This window comes from Physeter macrocephalus, chromosome 4 (assembly GCF_002837175.3).
Source record: "Physeter macrocephalus isolate SW-GA chromosome 4, ASM283717v5, whole genome shotgun sequence".
Taxonomy (NCBI): domain Eukaryota; kingdom Metazoa; phylum Chordata; class Mammalia; order Artiodactyla; family Physeteridae; genus Physeter; species Physeter macrocephalus.
The window spans coordinates 116,357,781-116,380,574 of record NC_041217.1 but is presented as its reverse complement, the minus strand read 5'-3'; the positions used below and the strand labels follow the sequence as shown (position 1 = coordinate 116,380,574).

Here is a 22,794-nt window from a genome sequence, read left to right as displayed (position 1 = left end):
TCCGGGAAGATCTCACATGCCGCGGAGCAACTAAGCCTGTGCGCCACAACTACTGAACCTGCGGTGTAGAGCCCGCGAGCCACAACTGCTGAGCCCGCCAGCCACAACTACTGAAGCCTGCTCACCTAGAACCCATGCTCCACAATAAGAGAAGCCACCGCAGTGAGAAGCCCGCGCACCACAACGAAGAGTAGCCCCCGCTCGCCACAACTAGGGAAAGCCTGCGCGCAGCAATGAAGACCCAACACAGACATAAATAAATAAATAAATAAATAAATAAATAAAAGAATGAAGGAGTGACTGAGAGTGTCAGATGTAGCAATGAGGTTCAGAAGGCGGGAACTGTCCATTTTATTTGACAATATGAAAAAAGTATTGTTATGCCTAATTTACATGTAAAACTGAAGTTCACAGAAGTTAACTGGCTCGCCCAGGACCATACATCTAATAAATGACCTCATCCAAGTTTTCTGGCTCTAACTCCAGTACTTCTTCCATAATCATTGTCTTTTGTTTTTGTTTTTGTTTTGGCCACGCTGCACGGCTTACGGGATCTTAGTTCCCCGACCAGGGATCGAACCCGGGCTCAGGTCAGTGAAAGTGCCGAGTTCTAACCACTGGACAGCCAGGGAATTCCCACCATCATTGTCTTATTGTGTTAGAAACGTCAACAATTAACTGAGAAATTATCATTAGGATATAGTTATAATTCTAAATTCTACAAAGGTCCTTAAGCAGCAAAAATTCTAGGAGAATATTTTGGAAGACTTCAAATTATATTTGTACGAATCTTTTATCAAATTTAAAAATACACAGGTTTGTACATTTTTGTATGAGAGAAGTTTTATGAAAAGTTATGACAAGATCAAACCTGTATATGTCATTTGTTCTGAAATTTTAATTTCATAATACACATTCCACCACATGTAATTATGATCATTTATTAATACATATTGAGCAGCTTAGTCCACGGCATGGTCCCTAGTTGGCTGATAGAAGAGAAGGAGGTAGTTTGGGCAGAGTTGAAGGTGACGGTGCCCTTCTGGCAGGCAGGGCATGAGTATTTAGGACATTGTGGAGTTAGGATGGAGAGAGGGTACTAGGAGGCAGAAAGGAGAGGATTTAAGGAAACTGAAACATTTTCAGCTGCAGTTTAGAGAGCATTATGGCTCCATTCCTTGACTAAAGTTCACTGTCTTTGACTCCCTTTCACAGGAATTTCCTTGATGGGTTTATGGTTCAGTGTTGAGATTCACTAAAATGTGTGACATTCAACTAGTTTTTAAACGTTTCACAGAGTCTTTGTCATGACTTTGTTGAAGTCAATTAATACTGTAAAAAGCCTTCATAAAACCAAAATTCTCACAGTCACTAAACAAATAAAAGTGATTTGGTTACCCTAGGAGTACACTGTTAAAGTTCTGTTAGATTAGAGATTCAGAAGCCTTTTGTACTCTCGGCAATTTAGCAGAATGATGAGATATATCATTGTGTTCCTTAATCAAGAGAATAACATACATGTGAATATTGTTACTGGATTTTTCACTGTCATTAGTTACAGCAATAGGAGTGCTGCCTGCATGTTGCTGACTTAGGCACTTTAAAAATCAGAGACCAAACAGTCCCTAACTTTATCATACATGAATGAGTTTACTAAATGAATTCTAAACCACAACTAGCTGAGATAGCAGCATTTCATTCAGTACCTGGGAATCCTTTAATAACCTCACTGTGTGTTTTGCTTAACTCCAAGTAATTCTAAGAGAATAACTGCTAGCATGTATCACTTTAAAAGGAAATAAACTACTTAAATAAAAACTCTCTGCTGCTCACATAGGGCAAAATACCTGCTTCTCACTTACCCAGCACCATGTTCTGCTGCCAGTTGCCAGCTAAATATTACAAATTCACTAAATGTAGAGAATACTGTTAGTAATGTCTTTTTAGCTTCCAACATATTTCTACTGCTCAGAATTGTGGTTCTCAAATAATTGGATTAAAGGCTATGTTGATTACATAAGTAGGTAAAAGCTTATAAGCTGGTTGGTATTCCCATACAAAACAATTGTGCTACTTTCTTGGCATCAGCATAATACAGTGGGTAAGAATGCAGACTCAGTAGTCACACTGCCTGTTTCTATCCTATGTCCGCCACTCATTAGTTGTGTGGTCTTTGACAAGTTACTTGACTTTTCAGAGACTCAGTGTTTTGTATCAATTTCCATAAGACTTCAAATCCTATTACATAAACTCCGAGACATTGTTCTCATATTAATATTTTAAGAAATTTTAAATTACTGAGCTTGGAAAGTTTTTTGAGAGCGGGTTTTATGATAGTATTTACTTTAAAGGGTTATTGTGGGAAATAAATGAAATAAAGCTAGTTAATCAGTTGGCATATTACCCAGCACATAGTAAAAGCCCAATAAATATTAGCTAGGATTATTATCATCATAAATTATTCATATTGTGATCAGAGGATTTATTAGTGAGATAGTGGGTTTAGGTAAGGCAATACATCAATGACTGTGGCACAGAGTTCTTTCCTGTGAAGTTAATAAACCAAATGTAGTCAAATTTATACCTTTAACCTGGTTTAGCACAGAAGGACAACTGAGTTAGCAAGGGAAACACACTGTTATTCTACCAGGCAGAGTCATGCCTTTTAAAAATTATCTATAAATCCTACAAATACTTATCTGTTGATTTTGAATTTTCTTCTTCAACATAAAACTATGCAAGAGATATGGGTCCTATGGGTTTTCAGTCTACACCTTAAAAGACAGTCCTATGATGCAAAAAGCTAATAAACTTATTTTGCTACAATTTTTTTATTCTCAAAATGCAGAACAGAGCAAACTATCGGCAAAGGATAACTTGCTTATATTTTAACCAAAAACGTTTAAGTTAGTACTATTCAAATTTTCACAGACTTTCAAAAAGAGAGCTCAGAATACTGAAATGACATTTTAAAAAATTTTTTCAAAAATATTTATTTACTTGGCTGTGCCAGGTCTTAGTTGCGGCACGTGGGATATTCGTTGCCACGTGCAGGATCTTCCTTGCGGTATGCGGGATCTTTTTTAGTTGTGGGTTGCGAGATCTTTAGTTGCGGCATGCAAACTCTTAGTTGCGGCACGTGGGATCTAGTTCCCTGACCAGGGATCAAACCCAGGCCCCCTGCATTGGGAGTTCAGAGTCTTAGCCTCTGGACCACCAGGGAAGTGCCTGAAATGACATTTAAAAAACTATTTTAAGTGGTTTTGCTCATACTAAATTTTAAAAAATCAATCTCATTTTATTCTGAATCTATAAATAAGTCAAGATATAATTTGAAGATGTTTAAAATATTAGATGATGAGGGCTAGCTGATCCATGTATTCTCCAGGATTACTCTTGACAGGCTAATTCTTCACTATCACCAAGCCACACAATTTTCTTTTATTTCACCAGGAAAAAAAGGCTTCCTGAGATTCCCTCTGGCCAATTAATTCAGCTAAAATTATCAGTGCCTATAATCCCATGTGAGATGCTCAAATTTTCATCATACCCTGTGGTATTACTCTTTTAAATTGCACAAATAATATGTTAATGTGCTCACTGGCAGGGAAATGTTGGTTTTTACTGAAAAGGGTAAATTGTGGTGAGGGAGACTGAGTAATGAAATTAATCAAACATTGATACCCACTAATGGTAGGTATTATTCTTGAGATATCTAATCCTAACTAGGAAGCAGCAGAGTTGGAATTTAGATTTAGGTCTGATTATCAAATTGTAGTAATCAAAGTGTGAGGTGATGAAGGCTTATATTAGTACAGGGGCAGTGAAAATAGTCAAGTAATATATAAGAGCAAATTTGAAAGTAACATTCACAAATCATGACAATCTATTAAAATTTAGGAGATATAGAAGAAGAATGAACCATAAATAACTCTAAAGCTTGAGAAGCTATGAGAATGAAGACTAGGTTTTGTTAGTTATACAAGAAGAAATATCTAATAGGTAACTCTAGATGTGATACAGTGGCTCAGGTAAGAGAACAGAACTAGAGCTGCTTGTTATTTTTATCTCAGGCACATAGATTACTCAAACCTTGGTTAATGATACTCTCATTCATGCATGACCTCCTTTTATTAGGTAATTATTGTTAATAATGTAATAAGCACCCATAGACCCACTAAACAACCAAAGTTAGGATCTTGTTAATAATTACATGGAATCATGTCCAACCCACTCCTATCATATTGTCTCCTCCTAAAAAGAAAACTTTAGCCCTAGATGGCTTCACTGGGAAGTTCTTGCAAACATTTAAGGAAAAAATAATACCAAGTCTGCATGAACTCTTAGAGAAAACTAAAGAAGAGGAAATACTTGCCAACTCATTCTATGAGAGCAGTATTACTCTGTTAACAAAAGCAGACATTACAAGAAAATAAAACTGCAGACTAATATGCCTTATAAACATGGATGCACAACTTCTTAACAAAATTTTATCAAATTGAATTATCAGTATGTTGAAAGAATAACGCATCATGACTAAATGAAATTTATTCTAGGAATATAAAGTCTATTTAAGGGACTTCCCTGGTGGTGCAGTGGTTAAGACTCTGCGCTCCCAATGCAAGGGACCCAGGTTCGATCCCTGGTTGGGGAACTAGATCCCACATGCGGCAACTAAGAGTTCACGTGCCACATTTAAGGAGCTGGCAAGCCGCAACTGAGGAGCCTGCAAGCTGCAACTAAGGAGCCCACCGGCTGCAACTAAGACGCCTCAACTAAGGAGCACGGCTGCTGCAACTAAGACCGGGCACAACCAAATAAATAAATTAATAAATAAAATAATAATAATAAATAAACCTACATTTAAAAAATGAAGTCTATTTAACTTTTGAAAATTAATGTAATTCACCATAATGAAAATTAAAATCATATGATTACTTCATAGACATAGAAAAGGCATTAAATTAAATACAACATCCGTTCCTGAAATTACTCCACCACAATAGGAATAGAAAAGAACTTAATCTGATATAGGGCATCTAAGAAAAATCTATAGTTAAAAATCATACTTAATGGTAAAAGACTGAACATTTTCCCCCTAAGATCAGGAACAAGGCAAAAATGTCTGTCCTCACTACTTCTTTTTTTTTTTTTAAATATTGGACTATAGTTGATTTACAATTTTGTGTTAGTTTCAGGTGTACAGCAAAGTGATTCAGTTGTACATATACATACCTCTATTCTTTTTCAAATTCTTTTCCCATTTAGGTTATTACAGAATATTGAGCAGAGTTCCCTGTGCTGTACAGTAGGTCCTTGTTGGTTCCTTTCACTGCTTCTATTTCACATTGTACTGGAGAGTCTAGCTAGTACAATCAGGCCAGAAGAAGAAATAAAAGACATCTAGATTGGAAAGTAAAAGTTAGAACTGTGTTCACAGATGATATAATCGTCTATGTGGAAAATCTGATGGAATCTACAATAAAGTAATAAATTACTTCAGCAGGGTAACAGGATATAGGATCAGAATACAAAAGTAAGTTCTGGACTTCCCTGGTGGCACAGTTGTTAAGAATCCACCTGCCAATGCATGGGACACACGTTCGATCCCTGGTCTGGGAAGATACCACATACCGCGGAGCAGCTAAGCCCGTGCACCACAACTACTGAAGCCCGCGCATCTAGAGCCCATGCTCCGCAACAAGAGAAGCCACCGCAATGAGAAGCCTGCGCACCACAACAATGAGTAGCCCCCCCTCACCGCGAATAGAGAAATTCTTTTGTGCACAGTAATGAAGACCCAACACAGCCAAAAATAAAAGTTGTATTTCTATATACTAGCAACAAACAATCATCAATTGAAATCTAAAACACAGCATTTACAATAGCATCAATAAACATGAAATTATTTAGAGATAAATCTCACAGAAGATGTGGAAGACCTGCACAGTGAAAACTATAAAACATGTCTGAGAAAACATTGTAGAAGATGTAACTGAATCAAGAGATATACTGTGTTCATAGATCAAAAGACTCAACATTATTAAGATGTGAATTCTCCTCAAATCCATCTACAGTTTTCAACACAATCCCAATGAATATCACAGCAGGAGTTTTTACAGAAATTGACAATCTGATTCTAAAATTTGTATGTGAGTACAAAGGACTTAGAATAGCCAAAACAAGTTTGAAAAAGAAGGGTCAGAGTTACACTACCGTTTTTCTTTTAATTTTTTTTTTTTTTTTTTTTTGGCCGTGCTGCACGGCTTGCAGTATCTTAGTTCCCAGACCAGGGATCGAACCCAAGCCCCAGCAGCGGAAGCATGGAGTCCTAACCACTGGACCACCAGGGAATTCCCTACACCACCTTTTTCAGGACTCATTATATAGTACACTAATCAGGGACTTCCCTGGTGGTCCAGTGGTTAGGACTCCACGCTCCCAATGCAGGGGCCACGGGTTCGATCCCTGGTTGGGAACTAAGAGCCTACATGCCCCATGGCATGACCAAGAAAAAAAAAAAGATTGTGCCATGGTGACTATAGTTAAAAACAAACAAACAGGGCTTCCCTGGTGGCGCAGTGGTTGGGGGTCCGCCTGCCGGTGCAGGGGACACGGGTTCGTGCCCCGGTCCGGGAAGATCCCACATGCCGCGGAGTCGCTGGGCCCGTGAGCCATGGCCACTGGGCCTGCGCGTCCGGAGCCTGAGCTCCGCGGCCGGAGTGACCGCGGCGGTGAGGGGCCCGCGTGCGGCGAAAAAACAAACAAACAAATGTAATATTGGCATCAAGAGAGACAGATAAATTGATGGAACAGAATGGAGGGTCCAAAAATAGACCCACATATGTAGATGGTCAATTGATTTTTGACAAAGGTACAAATGCATTTCAGTGGAGAAAGGGTAAGTTTTTTCTTTTTTTTTATTTTATAAATTTATTTAATTTATTTATTTTTGGCTGCATTGGGTCTTTGTTGCTGCGAGAGGGCTTTCTCTAGTTGTGGCGAGCGGGGGCTACTCTTTGTTGCGGTGTGCAGGCTGGTCATTTCAGTGGCTTCTCTTCTTGCAGCGCGCCGGCTCTAGGCGTGTGGGCTTCAGTAGTTGTGGCTCACGGGCTCAGTAGTTGTGGCTCACAGGCTCTAGAATGCGGGCTCAGTAGTTGTGGCGCACGGGCTTAGTTGCTTCATGGCATGTGGGATCTTCCTGGTCCAGGGCTCGAACCCATGTCCCCTGCATTGGCAGGCGGATTCTTAACCACTAAGCCACCAGTGAAGCCCAGATAAGTTTTTTCAATAAATGGCCCTGGAAAAATTGTTTTCCCATATACAAAAAAAAAAAGAGAGAGAACTTGCACCATATACAAAAATTAACTGAAAATGGATCAAAGACCTAAATGCAAAATCTAAAACTGTAAAACTTATAGAAGAAAATATAGGATAAATTCTCTTTGGGTTCTTTATGCCAGTACAACCCCAAAAGCACATTCCATAAAAGAAAAAAATTGATTAAATGGACTTTATAAAAATGAAGAACTTCTGCTCTTCAAAAGACACTGTTAAGAAAATGAAAAGACAGGGAATTCCTTGGTGGTCCAGTGGTTAGGACTCTGTGCTTTCACTGCTGTGGCCTGGCTTCAATCCCTGCTCAGAGAACTAAGATCCCACAAGCTGTGCTGCACGACCAAAAAAAAAAAAAAAATTAAAAGACAAGCCAAAGAGTGGGAGAAAAATCTTTCCTATTCATACATCTGATATACGTCTTGTACCTAGAATATACAAAGTACTCTCAAAAGTTAATAATGGGAAAATAAACAACCAAGTAATAAAATGGGCAGAAGATTAAAACAGATACCTTCACCAAAGAATATTTACAGATAGAAAAGAAACGTTTGAAAAGATGTTCAATATCATTAGGTATTAGGGAAATGTTAAGACCATAATATGATGTCACTACACACATTTAGAATGTCTAAAATTAAGAAGACGATCCCTCATGCCTCAAGTGTTGATGAAGATGTAGAGAAAGTATAGCTCTTTTACACTATTGGTGGGAAGATAAAATGGTACAACCACTTGGAAAACAGCTTGGCAGTTTCTTAAAAAGTTAAACATACATTTACCATAAGGCCTAGCCATTATACTTTATTTATTTACCCAGGAGAAATAAAAAAGCATATGTCCACACAAAGACTTATACGTGAATATTCATACCAGCTTTGTTTTTTTTTTAAAGAAGGAGACTATTTTTTAATTATTTTATTTATTTATTTATTTATTTATTTATTTATTTTTGGCCGCACTGGGTCTTCATTGCTGTGCGTGGGCTTTCTTTAGTTGCCGCGAGAGGGGGCTATTCTTCACTGCGGTGTGAGGGCTTCTCATTGTGGTGGCTTCTCTTGTTGCGGTTCACGGGCTCTACAGCACAGTCTCAGTAGTTGCGGCACACGGGCTTAGTTGCTCCTTGGCATGTGGGATCTTCCCAGACCAGGGCTTGAACCCATGTCCCCTGAATTGGCAGGCAGATTCTCAACCACTGCGCCACCAGGGAAGCCCAATACCAGCTATATTTGTAATAGTAAGCGGAAACAACCTAAATATCCATCCACAGATGAATGATTAACAGTCGTTAACTCTGGTATATTCATACAATGGAATAAAATTCAGTAATAAAAAGAAATGAACTACTGATATATGCAACAACATGGATGAATCTCAAAATAATTATGCATGGTGAAAGAAGCCAAACAATAGAGTATATACTTGTATGATTCCATTTATAGAAAATTTAAACTAATCTACAGTGACAGAAAGCATATCTGCCTAGGGATGGAGGTGGGAAAGGCTAGAAGAAAAGGGAGGGTAAAGGGGGTCTGAGAAAACTTTTGGGTGTAATGTGTATATTCATATCTTTTTTTTTTTTTGCCACACTGCATGGCTTGAGGGATCTTAGTTCCCCAACCAGGGATTGAAGCCAGGCTACAGCAGTGAAAGCACCAAGTCCTAACCACTGGACCACCAGGGAATCCCTACATATATATATATATTTTTTAAATATTTCATTTATTTATTTATTTATTTATTTAATTTTTATGGCTGCATCTAGTCTTAGTTGTGGCACGCAGGATCTTCTTGCAGTGCACAGGCTTCTCTCTAGTTGTGGCGTGCGGGTTTTCTCTTCTCTAGTTGTGGCTCTTGGGCTCCAGAGCGCGTGGGCTCTGTAGTTTGCAGCACGTGGGCTCTAGCTGAGGAGCGTGAGCTCAGTAATTGTGGCACGCAGGATTAGTTGCCCCACGGCATGTGAGATCTTAGTTCCCAACCAGAGATCGAACCCGCATCCCCTGCATTGGAAGGCAGATTCTTTACCACTGGACCACCAGGGAAGTCTCCCTATATATATATATGTATTTATATCATGATTGTGGTGATGGTGTCATGGGTATATACATATGTCAGAACTTATCAAATTGTGTACTTTCAAAAAGTATAACTTATTGTATGTCTATTATACCTTAAAAATTTTTTAATTAAAAGTTTAAAGCCAATAGATAAAATTCTAAAAATTATTCAATTAATACAGAAGTAGGCAGAAAAAGAATAATAGAGGAGCAAAAAAAGAGGGGCAAACAAGAAACAAATAGTAAAATGGTAGGCTTAAGTCCATTCATATACATAGTTACCTTAAATGTTAATTGGCTAAACACTGCAATTAAAAGATATTATCAGAATTGAACTTTTTAAAATGCAAGATCCAATTATATGCTGTGTCCAAGAGATGTGCTTTACATATAAAGGGATAAACAGGTTGAAAGTAAATGGCTAGAAAATTATACACCATGCAAACTAAAGAAAGTTGGCGTGGCTATTTTAATAACAGATAAGTTCAAGACAATGAGATAAGAAGAGGGAAATTTCATACTGATGAAAGAGCCAATTCAAGAAGAAGATATTATAGTCATAACATATGCATTTTTAAAAGTTTGAAATTGCATAAAACAAAAATGACAGAATTAAAGGAATAGACAGGGACTTCCCTGGTGGTCCAGTGGTAAAGAATCCGCCTTACAATGCAGGGGACGTGGGTTCGATCCCTGGTCAGGGAATTAAGATCCCACATGCCGCGGGGCAACTAAGTCTGTGCGCCACAACTACTGAGCTCGCGTGCCTCAACTAGAGCCTGCGTGCCGCAAACTACAGAGCCCACGTGCTCTGGAACCCATGCACCACAACTACAGAGCCCATGTGCCCTGGAGCCTGCGTGCCACAACTAGAGAAGAGAAAACCCACACACCACAATGAAGAGCCCGCGCTGCCATGAAAAGATCCCTCATGCCTCAGTGAAGATCCCATGTGCCTCAGCTAAGACCGGACACAGCCAAAAATAAATAAAATAATAAAGGAGTAGAAAATTCCATACAGTTTAAGACTGATAGAACTAGGCCAAAAAAAATTTTTTTTAGTAGACATAGAAGACCTAAATAACACGATCAACCACCTTGGCCCCATTGATAATTATAGAATAATACATCCAATAACTGCAGAATACAAATTTTTTGCAAGGGTACTTGATACGTTCACTAAGTTATTCTGGGCTGTAAACTTACAAGAATCTTTTAACACCTTGCACCTTGTACCTTCTATACCCTGAATCTTGGGAAAAGAAGCTGAGGGTTATTATAATTTATTACTTGCTTGGATGATGTCATTATTTTTTGAGGGGAAATTAATGTGCTATTTCTCTTTAAAAAAATACACAGCATATTAAAAAATGAACGCATCAAAATTCTTATTCAATACTAATATATTTTTTTCAGGTGCAAAACATTACAAAGCTTCGTAATCACCCCAAGACCACATAGAGCAAACATGAATGATATTTCCCAAAAGGCTGAGGTAAGTCTTAAAAGTTAAAAAAATGGGAGAATCATAGGGTTGACTGTAGAATTGCTGAAAAGGGCAACTGGTGGAAAGGTCATTCACAGAAGTTCATAGTGACATAGTGTCAAGATGTAAAACATAAGAAGAGGTAAAATTCACAGGCTGGTCTTGGGCCCAGTATTTTCGCTTGGATTCTTATCTAGGAAGCATGATTATTAAGTTTTGTAAGTGATAGTGAAGTGGATGTGATGGCCAGCATCTTGAGCAGATTTTAATATCTTGATAAATTTTAGAAGTTATTTTTTCAGTATTAAAAAAACAGAATTGATATATATACTCTTAGGAGAAAGAGATAATTCACTCTCAGGTGAGGATCCTTCTTAGCTACTTCTAGCAGCTGCAATTAAACTTATCTTAGGCCTTTTTCTGGTTCTTGGCTGTTGTTACTGAGAGTTGTAAAGAAATCAGTTGCTGACACCCCAAAATTATAAACTTTAAAAAACCTTAAAATGGCCAATGGCACCATAAGTAGAAAATAAAATAGGGGCTGGGTATGGCACAGATTAATTAAGCAATTTGCCATTATCACTAGAAGAAAGGGTTTGGTGTTCTAAGGCAATGAAGTTTTATTTTCTGAAACTTCTTTTAGAGATCAGTTTAATTTTCAAAAAGATGAAAATAATTTGCTTTCCTGGTTTCAGATGGAGGAAAATCATTTCTCTAGTCTTTTAACAGATTCCTCCTTCTTTGGAAAGCTCTTTTGTCATTTGGGAATTTTCCTCTTAGGGCACATCCTACTTGGAATGATACAGCATTCTGACATATTTTCAACGTGGGTTTAAAGAAGTTCTAGATGGGCAGTATAGCAGTAGTAACAACAAAAATCACTGCTTGTGCACAAAGACCTTGGTCCACCTCAGCCACAAATGAGAAGTAAAGGCCTTCAGTTTTGCTGATATTAGATATGGAAACAAGCAAGAATTAGGCTTATGTGAATTAGCCTTAAACTTTTTGCTTTGTTTTCAACTTCATCTAATTTATTAAAATTAGTCTTGGTATCTTTTAAGCAAGAGATGTAAAATCTGAATCTTTAATGTAATGAAATAAGACAATAAAATACAGGTTGTTTTAAATTGGAATCCAGTCTTCAATTTTTATATTTTGCTAGCCTTCAGCTTCAGTGGAACACACCTACAAAATGGGACTTCTTTGCTATATATTAATAACATTTTTACTCTCATATTTTCTGTAATTTCATTTTTCATACTTAGACTTTAGAAAGTATCTAATCAGATTCCGATTATACAAATAAAGGTTTCAAACTCATTTCTATCTATAGTCTGTTTCAATAAATATTTCTTATATTGCTTATTCTGATCTATCTTTACCTAATTTCTTCCTTTCTTATTTTTTAACTTTCTTCTCTTTATTTTCTTCTAATGAAGCTTCTGATTACTTCATCTAAACCTGTACCAAAAACCTATGTGCCAAAACTTGGCAAGGGTGATGTAAAGGATAAGTTTGAAGCCATGCAGAGAGCCAGGGAAGAAAGAAATCAAAGGAGATCTAGAAACGAAAAGCAAAGAAGAAAAGAACAATATATTAGAGAGAGAGAATGGAACAGGAGAAAGCAGGAGGTTATTTTATTTTATTTTATTCTCATGCAAATATTCATTTTCATCTTTTACATTTTATTTGTTATTCACATTAACCACATTTCATATTAACTATATTTAATATTTTCTGTGTTTATAAGCTAATTGCAAACTCTGCATATAATATGATCTAGTCTAAAGTTTGGATATGTTCATATTAATTTATTTAACCATCTAGATTAAAGAAATGCTTGCTTCTGATGATGAGGAAGAGGTATCTTCTAAAGTAGAAAAGGCTTATGTCCCAAAGCTAACAGGTAAGACACTTGAGGGGAAAATTGTAAATAAAATTGCAAAAAAGGAAGCATAGCAAAATATCAAACATGTTTCATATATTCTTAGGAACTGTTAAAGGTAAATTTGCTGAAATGGAGAAACAAAGACAAGAGGAACAAAGGAAGAGAACAGAAGAGGAACGAAAACGCAGAATTGAGCAGGATATGTTAGAAAAGAAGAAGATACAACGTGAATTAGCAAAAAGGGCTGAGCAGGTATACACTAGATATTAAGTTGGTATTTGCTCCAGAAACTAATTGTACAGAGTAAAACTAATCAGTATGCTGCCTAATCAAAATATTTTAATATAACACAAACCTATTAAATAGTAGCTAACATGGAAATAAGATCTTAAGCACAAATATTTAATATCAAATGCCTGGAAGGATAAGGGCAGAATGTGCCTATTTCAAGGTTGAATACTGAGATGACTTTTGTTATATACCATCTTATCATTCTCTCTGCATTCCTTACACTGTCCACATTCCTTATTTTTCTTGACACATTAGAGAATTTTACAAAGATATAAGGCAAGTTCACACATAAACTATCCACAAGCATATAACAAAATGCTGGTCTTTTAATAGCAATCAAAAAATACTTGCTGGTTATTATCAAACACAGGCTTAATTAGGATATCTTCCTATTCAATTATTTGAAACAAATTTAAGTCACATTTTATTCAATAATGCTATTATTAGCTAGCTTAGCTTTTTTTTTTTAAGTTGGGGACGGTAGTAGAAGGGAGAAATGTGTGACAGTCATTTCCTTCGTATAGCCATTACTGTTGCCCATAGCCACAGAGGACAAATTAGAGGGAGAAAAACATTATTACTATGATTTTATATAGTCTCTTAATGAACTTAGAATTCCCATATATTTTCTTCTCAGAGCATGAGAACTAAGAAGCTGGTAAGTATTTTAAAATACTCAAGAATCTGATCTAATTTCCAGAAAAAGCTAATCTCTCCAAATGATTCATGAGTGTAATGACATAGAAACTTGAAATTGTTACAGTCATAATTACATTTTATTAAGTAAAGAACTGGTCAATTCACAGTTCAATTAATCAATTAATATATTGATATTTGTTTTATATTATAAATGATCTGTAGTCATAGAGACATAGAAAAAAGACACAGAAGACAGTTATATTGCTTATGTACTTTAACCTTGTCTACACTGTAGGATCAAAAGAGATGATCAATGTATTGAGCTTAACGAGACAATAATGGTATCTTATCTCCTAGTGTTTTTAATAAGATTATATGAGTTAATAAATGCAAATCACTTAGTACAGTGCCTGGTACAAAGTAAGTGGGCTATAAATAAATGTTTCACCTAAATAATGGTACATATAGATTAAATGTCATGAAATCATTTTAGTTTCTCTTCCTTCTGTCGTCAGTATTTTAACAACTATCCTAACATCGTCTTCATAGTATATTGTCTTTCATAACCGTTTTTATTGTGAGATTGTACTTGGCTCTTTTTTGCCCACTCTTTAAGTGCCTTAAATCTATTTGCTATGCTTCTTTCAGTTTCTACTACTTTTCTTTAAAAAACGTGACAGGGAATTCCCTGGCGGTCCAGTGGTTAGGACTTGGTGTTTTCACTGCCAGGGCCAGGGTTGGATCCTTGGTCAGAGAAGTAAGATCCTGCAAGCCATGCAGTGCAGCCAAAAAAAAACCAAACAAATAAATTTTTTTTTAAGTGACAAAGAAGGCAAAGCATATGCTGTATTTGCATGTCAAAGAAATTTATTTACCCTGACTTTGCAAATAACCACTTTTATGGCACAAACAGACATTTATGTGGTGACAAATAATGTCATATGCCGGATGAATTACAGAAAAGAATTAGAATTTCCTATATTTTATTACTTTATATCTCTCTGTCTGAAGAAAGGTTGGTGTACTTTACCTCTGCCACCTCCACTCATCAAAGATTAGTATTCATTTTGAAATGAAATTTCGGACTTCCCTGGTGGTGCAGTGGTTAAGAATCTGCCTGCCAGTGCAGGGGACACAGGTTCGAGTCCTGGCCCAGGAAGATCCCACATGCCACAGAGCAACTAAGCCCATGCCCACAACTACTGAGCCTGCACTCTAGAGCCCACGAGCCACAACTACTGAAGCCCGCGTGCCTAGAGCCCATGTTCTGCAACAAAGAGAAGCCACCGCAGTGAGAAGCCCCTCACACCACGATGAAGAGTAGCCCCCACTCGCCGCAACTAGAGAAAGCCTGCACACAGCAATGAAGACCCAATGCAGCCAAAAATAAATAAATTTTTCTAAAAAAGAAATGAAATTTCACAAGGGAATACAATTATAAGGAGGGAGTTCCCTTATTATAATAAGGGAATACAATATATAATAAATGAATATTTTAGGTTATATATAAAATATATCACTATATGTAATTATATTTATAATACAAATTGTAAAATAAGGGAATAAAATATATAATTAAAATATATGGTGTTTGGCAGGAAATGGTGAGTATGCACATGGGGTTAGTCTACCTCTTTTAAGTCTTGTATCCTTTTCCAAAAAGCACTGATTACACTACCACCCCAAGAACTGAATATGGCAGTGGTTTCAAAAAGAAGAAATATGTGTGTTGAGGTGAATTTGAATATGATGAAGACATAGGATACTCAGAGAGAGATGGAAGAAAACTAATCATGAAAAAGAACCACTTTCTTTAGTAACCCTAGACACTACATGGCAGGGTGTGAGAAAATGTTGGTTAATAAAATTTTCAGCCTATTAAATTATTTGAGAATATGTAGGTAGAGCAATATAAACTATTAATAGTAATTTCATCTTGCAAATATGGGAAGTCTAATTTTAAAACCTAATTAAATACATTTTCCACTCAAATCTAATAAAATTTAATGTCTGAATATAAGAAGTAAGGAATGAGATAGTCAAGAAGAGTCTTAATGTTTGTTTGAAAAATCCTCTTGTATAAGTCCATATTCAAGAACACTATAGAAAGGATTCCTGAGTCAGACAGGTAGCTGAGTAACATTTAAGATAATTACCAGTTCTGAGATTCTAGGATATTATGATGAATTAAAAATAGGCGTACTTCGTATACTGGATGTTGGAATCAAAGACCAATAAAATTTGGGGGAGAATCTTAATTTGGTATAATCTGGTGATCTTTGAGGATATTTTGATGGACAAGGTTAATGTCTAACAACTTAGAAAAAGAGAAGTTATTGGTGGGAGATTGAGATGTTGAAAAGAAAGGGGGGGAAAGGAAGTTGATTTGGGAAGGAGCAAAAGGAGTTTTCTTTCCATAAATCAAAAGAAATAATTGGGAAGCAGATCTTCAATAGTAGCTTCTGAAAGCTAGCACTATAATTGAACTGAATATCTTAGTTCTCTGTGAATATACTGAGACCATGGCCACTTAGGCAAATTCATCTTTTTCTTTGTTTGTTGAAACCCAATGGAAAAAAAATTCTATCCTTTGTTGTTTTGATAATGGTTTAAAATGAGCAAAGAAGAAAGCAAAAATAAAAACAAAAAAACACTCAACCAAACAAAGAAAAACTATTCTAAATATAGTTTATTATCTACTGTAAGTTAATAAAAATCTGAGAAGGTTGTAGCAGCAAGAAAAAGAAATTTGGGGTTAAAAAATTTACACTTTTTCTTCCCTATGCTCTCAATGTCTCGCTTCTCACCATATCTCCTAGAACTTTTTATTGAGATTAACATGATTTGTAGAGGAATTGTTGGCACTCTTTTGAAGGGAAATAATTTTGTAATTATTTTATTACAGATCCATTAAAATTTTTCATAGTATCATTTATCATTCAATAAAACCTTCATCATTTACACAACAAAACAGTGTAATAAATAATTCTGTAACAAAGCAAATTATTCTGAACAAAGCTATTTAAAATAAACTATTAAGATACAAAATAGATTTATTTTTAATAACTGATTTGTTCAGAATAATTTCTTTTTCAAGAAATTTGGCATCTTAATAATATGTATGATTTCTTCTTGACAGAGAATATAGAAAAGTGGGAGATGAGAGAACAGGGATTTAGCCAGCCCAGTTCCTAGTATGAGACAAGGTACAGCAGAATTCCCTTAGACTGAGTGAGGAACAAACTACTTCCAGCTCTTTCACTGGTGTTAAAAATCAAATTAAAACAATAAACAATCTGAATTTTTACTTTCTAATTTTTTCCATTTTCCTGTTGCTTATGTTTCCTTTTCCTGAGATCTCAAACATTGTGTTATTTAAATCACCTTTCTGTCATTTCTCACTCTGTTATGTATTGTACATTAGCCTGCCCCTCAAGCTAATCTTAATGGCCAAATTGAGCTCCCTCTTTCTGAATAAGGGCCTTTCCTACCTAGATCTGTCAAAATATAGAGTAAACAATTATGATTTCCAGAATTATTTTCCCTTCTAAACTAGCCATGTGAAAGCCTACACCATTTACTGCGCTTTATTATTGTGTCAGTTATATTTTTACCATCTATTTATAAAATATAGTCATGATGATTATTTGATTGCTAATGATAGGTTTTCCTTTTGCTGTGGCAGAGAGAGAATGGAGAAATGTTTCTGTAGCTCCGTTTAAATTGCTTAATTAATAACTGCTGGTTGTAAGCTCACAGCCAGATTGTAAGTGTTTGGTCCATTATTCAAATTCCAGAATTACAAAGGTAGGCTTTATTTTAATTTTTTCTTAATATGTTGCTCCCTAGATATTGATATCAAAATGCAAAAATTAATATAAAGTTTAATCTCTATTTAAAGGGACATAATTGGCTAATTTGGAGCAACATAAAAATACTTCAGAATTCTAAATTTTGAAATTTACCATAAATCACAACTAATACTTTTCAGTTGTATGTTTAAAGCAAAAAGCAGAAATCTGATGTAATGTAATGATATAAAATTCTTATTCAATAGATTGAGGACATAAACAATACGGGAACTGAATCAGCATCAGAGGTAAATGGACATTTCCTTTAATGAAACATTCACCTAAAATTATCTGATTCACAAATAATCTTTCAATTAAAAAAATTAAGAGTTTTTTTATTATAAATATAGCAACAACAACAAAAAGGACAAAAATATTTTGCAAAGCAAGATCATACTTTTGCACTTTCAAACGCTATAGCTTAGTGTTTTTAAAGAAAAGTATGTTTTTGCTTTCATGGTTAGAGACACAAGTCTCGGTTTGAGATACTCTGCCAAGGCTGTATATTTCTTGAACTGTTACTAATAGTTGAGATTGTTGAAAGCTAACATTTGAAAAAGGCAGTTTTCTTTTCATCATTTGTCTTCTTTCCTCAGAGTTCCTGATAGTTTGTTTTGCTATCACATACTAGCAGAGAGTACAGTATCTATTACCATGAAGGAATGTTCAAACCACAAAAATTTTAGTTATCTCTTTTTATCTAACAGAGAAAGTTAAAGATCAGTCAATTTGATGGTGTGCCTACAACTACAGCCACATAAATTGGAAGCAGTTTTATTTTAGGGGGCATGTGTTAAATATTACAATTCTTCACTTTGTTTTTGAAAAAAGTTCAAAGGCAATAACAGATGATGTAACAGAACTAATTAAAATGAATTTTAAAAATAAGTTTAAGAATATTTGAATAGGACCAAAGGCCAAAGAGTTTTGTCCATAATGTAAATGTTTTCTGAATCACTTGGAAATACTGGGGTTTTTTTCCCTGCTAAAATGTTAGTTTTATTAAGTATTTAAAAACTTGCATGGAGAGAAAAATCAAACGCAGAAACCTTTCTTGTGTGTTTAAACTGAAGCCATCCACCATCAAATTGATTTAGAGTATGCTCACATGCACATTACCTTTTGTGGGATGAGTGCACGGATAGTGAAATTCAGATAATTTCACGCAATTTTATCCAAACAGCTGTATTAACACCATCTTCTAGGAAAAAAGATGCTTCTTGAACCCTGTCAGCAGTGGATTTCAATAAGATTAACTCATCATATACAATGAATTCAGAGAAAGAGCTATTTAATAGAAATCTGTAAAAAATATTAATTTTTGTTCTTCATAACATTGATGGCAATGTAATGAAATTCACCAATGATGGAAGTCCCATGAAACCTAAATTTTGATTAGGAAGAAATATGCTAATTATCTATGTTATAAATTAGGAAGGAGATGATTCACTGCTTGTAACAGTGGTACCTGTCAAATCACACAAAACATCTGGAAAAATAAAAAAGAATTTCGAAGATCTAGAAAAAGAACAAGAAGAAAAGGAAAGGGTCAAGTACGAAGAAGGTAAAAGAATAAGATATGAAGAACAACGTCGATCTCTCAAGGAAGCAAAGTGTCTTTCATTGGTCATGGTAATTTTTTTTAATAAAGAACAAATACAAGCAGTTAAGTTGGTTAGCAGCATATCCCTTTATGATTAACAGGTTTTCATTATGTTTTCTTAGGACGATGAACTGGAAAGTGAGGCAAAAAAAGAGTCACTTTCTCCTGGAAAATTGAAACTGACTTTTGAAGAATTGGAAAGACAAAGACAAGAAAACCGAAGGAAGCAAGCTGAGGAGGAAGCAAGAAAACGTTTAGAAGAAGAAAGGCGTGCTTTTGAAGAAGCAAGGCGGCAAATGGTAAAACAAACTGATACATATGTAACATTTATATATGATATTATAATACATAATTATATTATGATACATAACATTTATATATTATATTACACAAATTATATACTATATGTATAATATGTTATATAAATGTTATTTATAAAACATTTAATATTAAGGGAGGTAGCTGGCTTTAGAAAAGGTTCATTGCTATAAATTTAAGGAGATTTTCTATATACAAGGGTCTGATTTTGAAACTGTATTCATATTCCATATATAACATGCATTTATATTATTTTCTAGTTTTCATTTTGGGATATTTTACCTAATATGCCTTAAATTTTTATTTTTATAAACTGTTGTAAACATACAAAATAATTATTCAACAAATCTGATTTCTCTTCGTCTGATTTCTCATTGTTAGCTCAGCCTGCAATGTGTTTAATAGCATGGTGCAGCGCACTTTCAAGTCTAATCATAAGTGTACACTGTCAGAATATATATATATATACTGAATATATATATAGATATATATATGTGTAATGTATATAATCTAAGTGCTTAAGAGCATGGATTTTGGAGCCAGACTGCCTGGATTCAGATATCTAACCTTTATTGTGTACCCATGGACAAGTTATTGAACCTCTCTACATCTTAGTTTCCTAATTTGTAAAATGGTGAAAATAATTGTGCCTACTTCTTAAATCATTAAATGAGTTAATATAGAAAGCAGTTAGAATAGTGTTTGGCATATAATAACTGCTTTATTTTTTTTTTTTTAATTTTTATCTTTTTATTATTATTTTTTTTGACCTCGCAGCACAGCTTTCGGGATCTTAGTTCCCTGACCAGGGATTGAACCCATGCCCCCTGCAATGAAAGCACGGAGTCCCAACCACTAAACCACCAGGGAATTCCCAATAAGTGCTTTTAAAATGTTAACTGCTATTATTATAGTAACAGATTTAACAACAAAAAATAAAATTGAAATAAGAAAACACTGATTCCAAATCTCATTGCAAGAATTTAAAAATGGAACATATATAATTTTTTAAACTTTCAGACTTTCTTGATCAGCTTTCATTAATGATGTTCTGAGGTCTATATCTCCAAAATTTTAATTTTCTAGATGTTTGTTTGAAAATATTGTTATTGGGTTGGCCAAATTTCGTTCGGGTTTTTCCGTAAAATGTTATGGAAAAACCCAAACAAACTTTTTGGCCAACCCAATATTTTGGGTAGTTACAGTTGGATAATACCTACACATTTTATTTTATTTTTTATTTTTTTATTTTTTTTCTTGTGGTACGCGGGCCTCTCACTGTTGTGGCCTCTCCCTTTGCGGAGCACAGGCTCCAGACGCGCAGGCCCAGCGGCCATGGCCGCTCCGTGGCATATGGGATCCTCCCGGACCGGGCCACGAACCCGTGTCCCCTGAATCGGCAGGAGTACTCTCAACCATTGCGCCACCAGGGAAGCCCACCTACACATTTTAGATATCACTGGTGGTCAATTTAGTGAAAAGACATATAAATATCATTAATTAATCAAATCATAAATTTCAATGAGTATTTAATTAATTTAATTAGCATTACATTAGAATTTTAATTATAAAATCATAAAATTTGAATTGTATATAAAATAGTTCCAGATAACGTTTTATCCATTTAGTAACCGTAGTTCATAGTAAAAAAAAATCCATGAAAATTACAGAATGAGAACTTTATTTTATTATGTAAGAGAATCAGTGTGTGTATACTTGAACCTCAATTTAAGTACACACACACAGACACACACACTTTTTTTTTTTTGGAAGATAAATTGTAGAATTTTTAATCAATGAAATACTATACAGCAATAGAAAATAATTAACTACAGGTAGCCCCATCAACACAGATAAATCTCAAAAAAACTACACGATTCAGCAAAACTGTAAGTCAATAGGACCACATAGAGTATAATTTTTTATATGTAAAATTCAAAAGCTGCAACACTGAACAAATTTTTATATATTCAAACAAAGCAAAAGCATAACAAACACAAAATTAAGTATATTAGTTTCCTCTGAAAAGCCAGCAAAAGGTGGATGGGCTCTTGAAGGATACACAAGGACCTTCAGGAGTACTGGAAACATTCCATATCTTAAACTGAGTAGGACCCACATCTGTGTGTTGGTGTTACTTTTATTTATTTATTTTAACATCTTTATTGGAGTATAATTGCTTTACAATGGTGTGTTAGTTTCTGCTTTATAACAAAGTGAATCAGTTATACATATACATATGTTCCCATATCTCTTCCCTCTTGCATCTCCCTCCCTCCCACCCTCCCTATCCCACCCCTCTAGGTGGTCACAAAGCACCGAGCTGATCTCCCTGTGCTATGCGGCTGCTTCCCACTAGCTATCTATTTTACATTTGGTAGTGTATATATGTCCATGCCACTCTCTCACTTCGTCCCAGCCTACCCTTCCCCCTCCCTGTGTCCTCAAGTCCTTTCTCTAGTAGGTCCACACACATGTTTTATGTTTGTTCTGGGAGAGTTAATGTTTAATAAAACTTTTAAATGATTCCTTAAGAATTTTAAACAATTAATCTTATCCATTTGAAAATTTGACTTGCTTGAGAAGTTTTATTTAACTTGAGTACATCTTTATTTGGAATTTTTCCAAATTTGATTTTTTAAATCATATGAGACATTATAAAGGAAGGGGATTTTGGTCAAGAATACTAGAACAAAGAAACATTTCTGTGTAAGGTGGCTGAGTCTGTGCCTTTTGATTGATAATTCATTCCTGTCTTTGATGAATCCCAGTTCTTAGTAGTGAGTTGTTTCTTGGTTAGGTAAATGAAGAGGAGGAAAACCAAGACACAGAAAACATTTTTAAAGGGTACCGCCCTGGTAAACTTAAACTCAGTTTTGAAGAAATAGAAAGACAAAGGAGAGAAGATGAAAAAAGGAAAGCAGAAGAAGAAGCCAGAAGAAGAATAGAGGAAGAAAAGAAGGCATTTGCTGAAGCAAGGAGAAGCATGGTAAGATAGAATGTGACTGGAGAAGGCCATTGGGATTCAGTATGTTATGAGAAATCATTCAACTTTGGGGAATACCCTATTATTTCTGAACTTATATGCCAAAAGTAGGGATGGCATATAAGTTATTAAAGTCTCCTATGGCATAACACTGTCAGTTAAAGGTGTTTGCTTCATTATAGTGTTGAGAAGGTTCTGATTAAATTGCTATGCCTAGGGGCTTCCCTGGTGGCGCAGTGGTTGGGAGTCCACCTGCCGATGCAGGGGACACGGGTTCGTGCCCCGGTCCGGGAGGATCCCACATGCCGCGGAGCGGCTGGGCCCATGAGCCATGGTCGCT

The 22,794-nt window shown here is 35.5% G+C and overlaps 1 protein-coding gene across 10 annotated transcripts in view; it reads left to right on the top strand.

Annotated features, from left to right (window-relative positions):
* Positions 1-22,794, top strand: part of NEXN (nexilin F-actin binding protein) — a 56,596-nt gene that overhangs the window by 12,772 nt on the left and 21,030 nt on the right. For 3 of the 10 annotated variants that reach the window (XM_028489234.2, XM_028489232.2, XM_055084508.1), the window contains 8 exons: positions 10,809-10,887; positions 12,318-12,509; positions 12,706-12,784; positions 12,870-13,018; positions 17,754-17,795; positions 18,982-19,179; positions 19,273-19,449; positions 22,269-22,457. In XM_028489234.2, the coding sequence (XP_028345035.1) occupies positions 10,861-10,887; positions 12,318-12,509; positions 12,706-12,784; positions 12,870-13,018; positions 17,754-17,795; positions 18,982-19,179; positions 19,273-19,449; positions 22,269-22,457 (1,053 nt within the window). In that variant the 5' untranslated portion in view covers positions 10,809-10,860. Of the gene's footprint in view, positions 1-10,808; positions 10,888-12,317; positions 12,510-12,705; positions 12,785-12,869; positions 13,019-17,753; positions 17,796-18,981; positions 19,180-19,272; positions 19,450-22,268; positions 22,458-22,794 lie in introns of those variants that run through there. The other 7 variants (XM_028489238.2, XM_024119604.1, XM_028489237.2 and 4 more) reach the window with 6 other exon arrangements.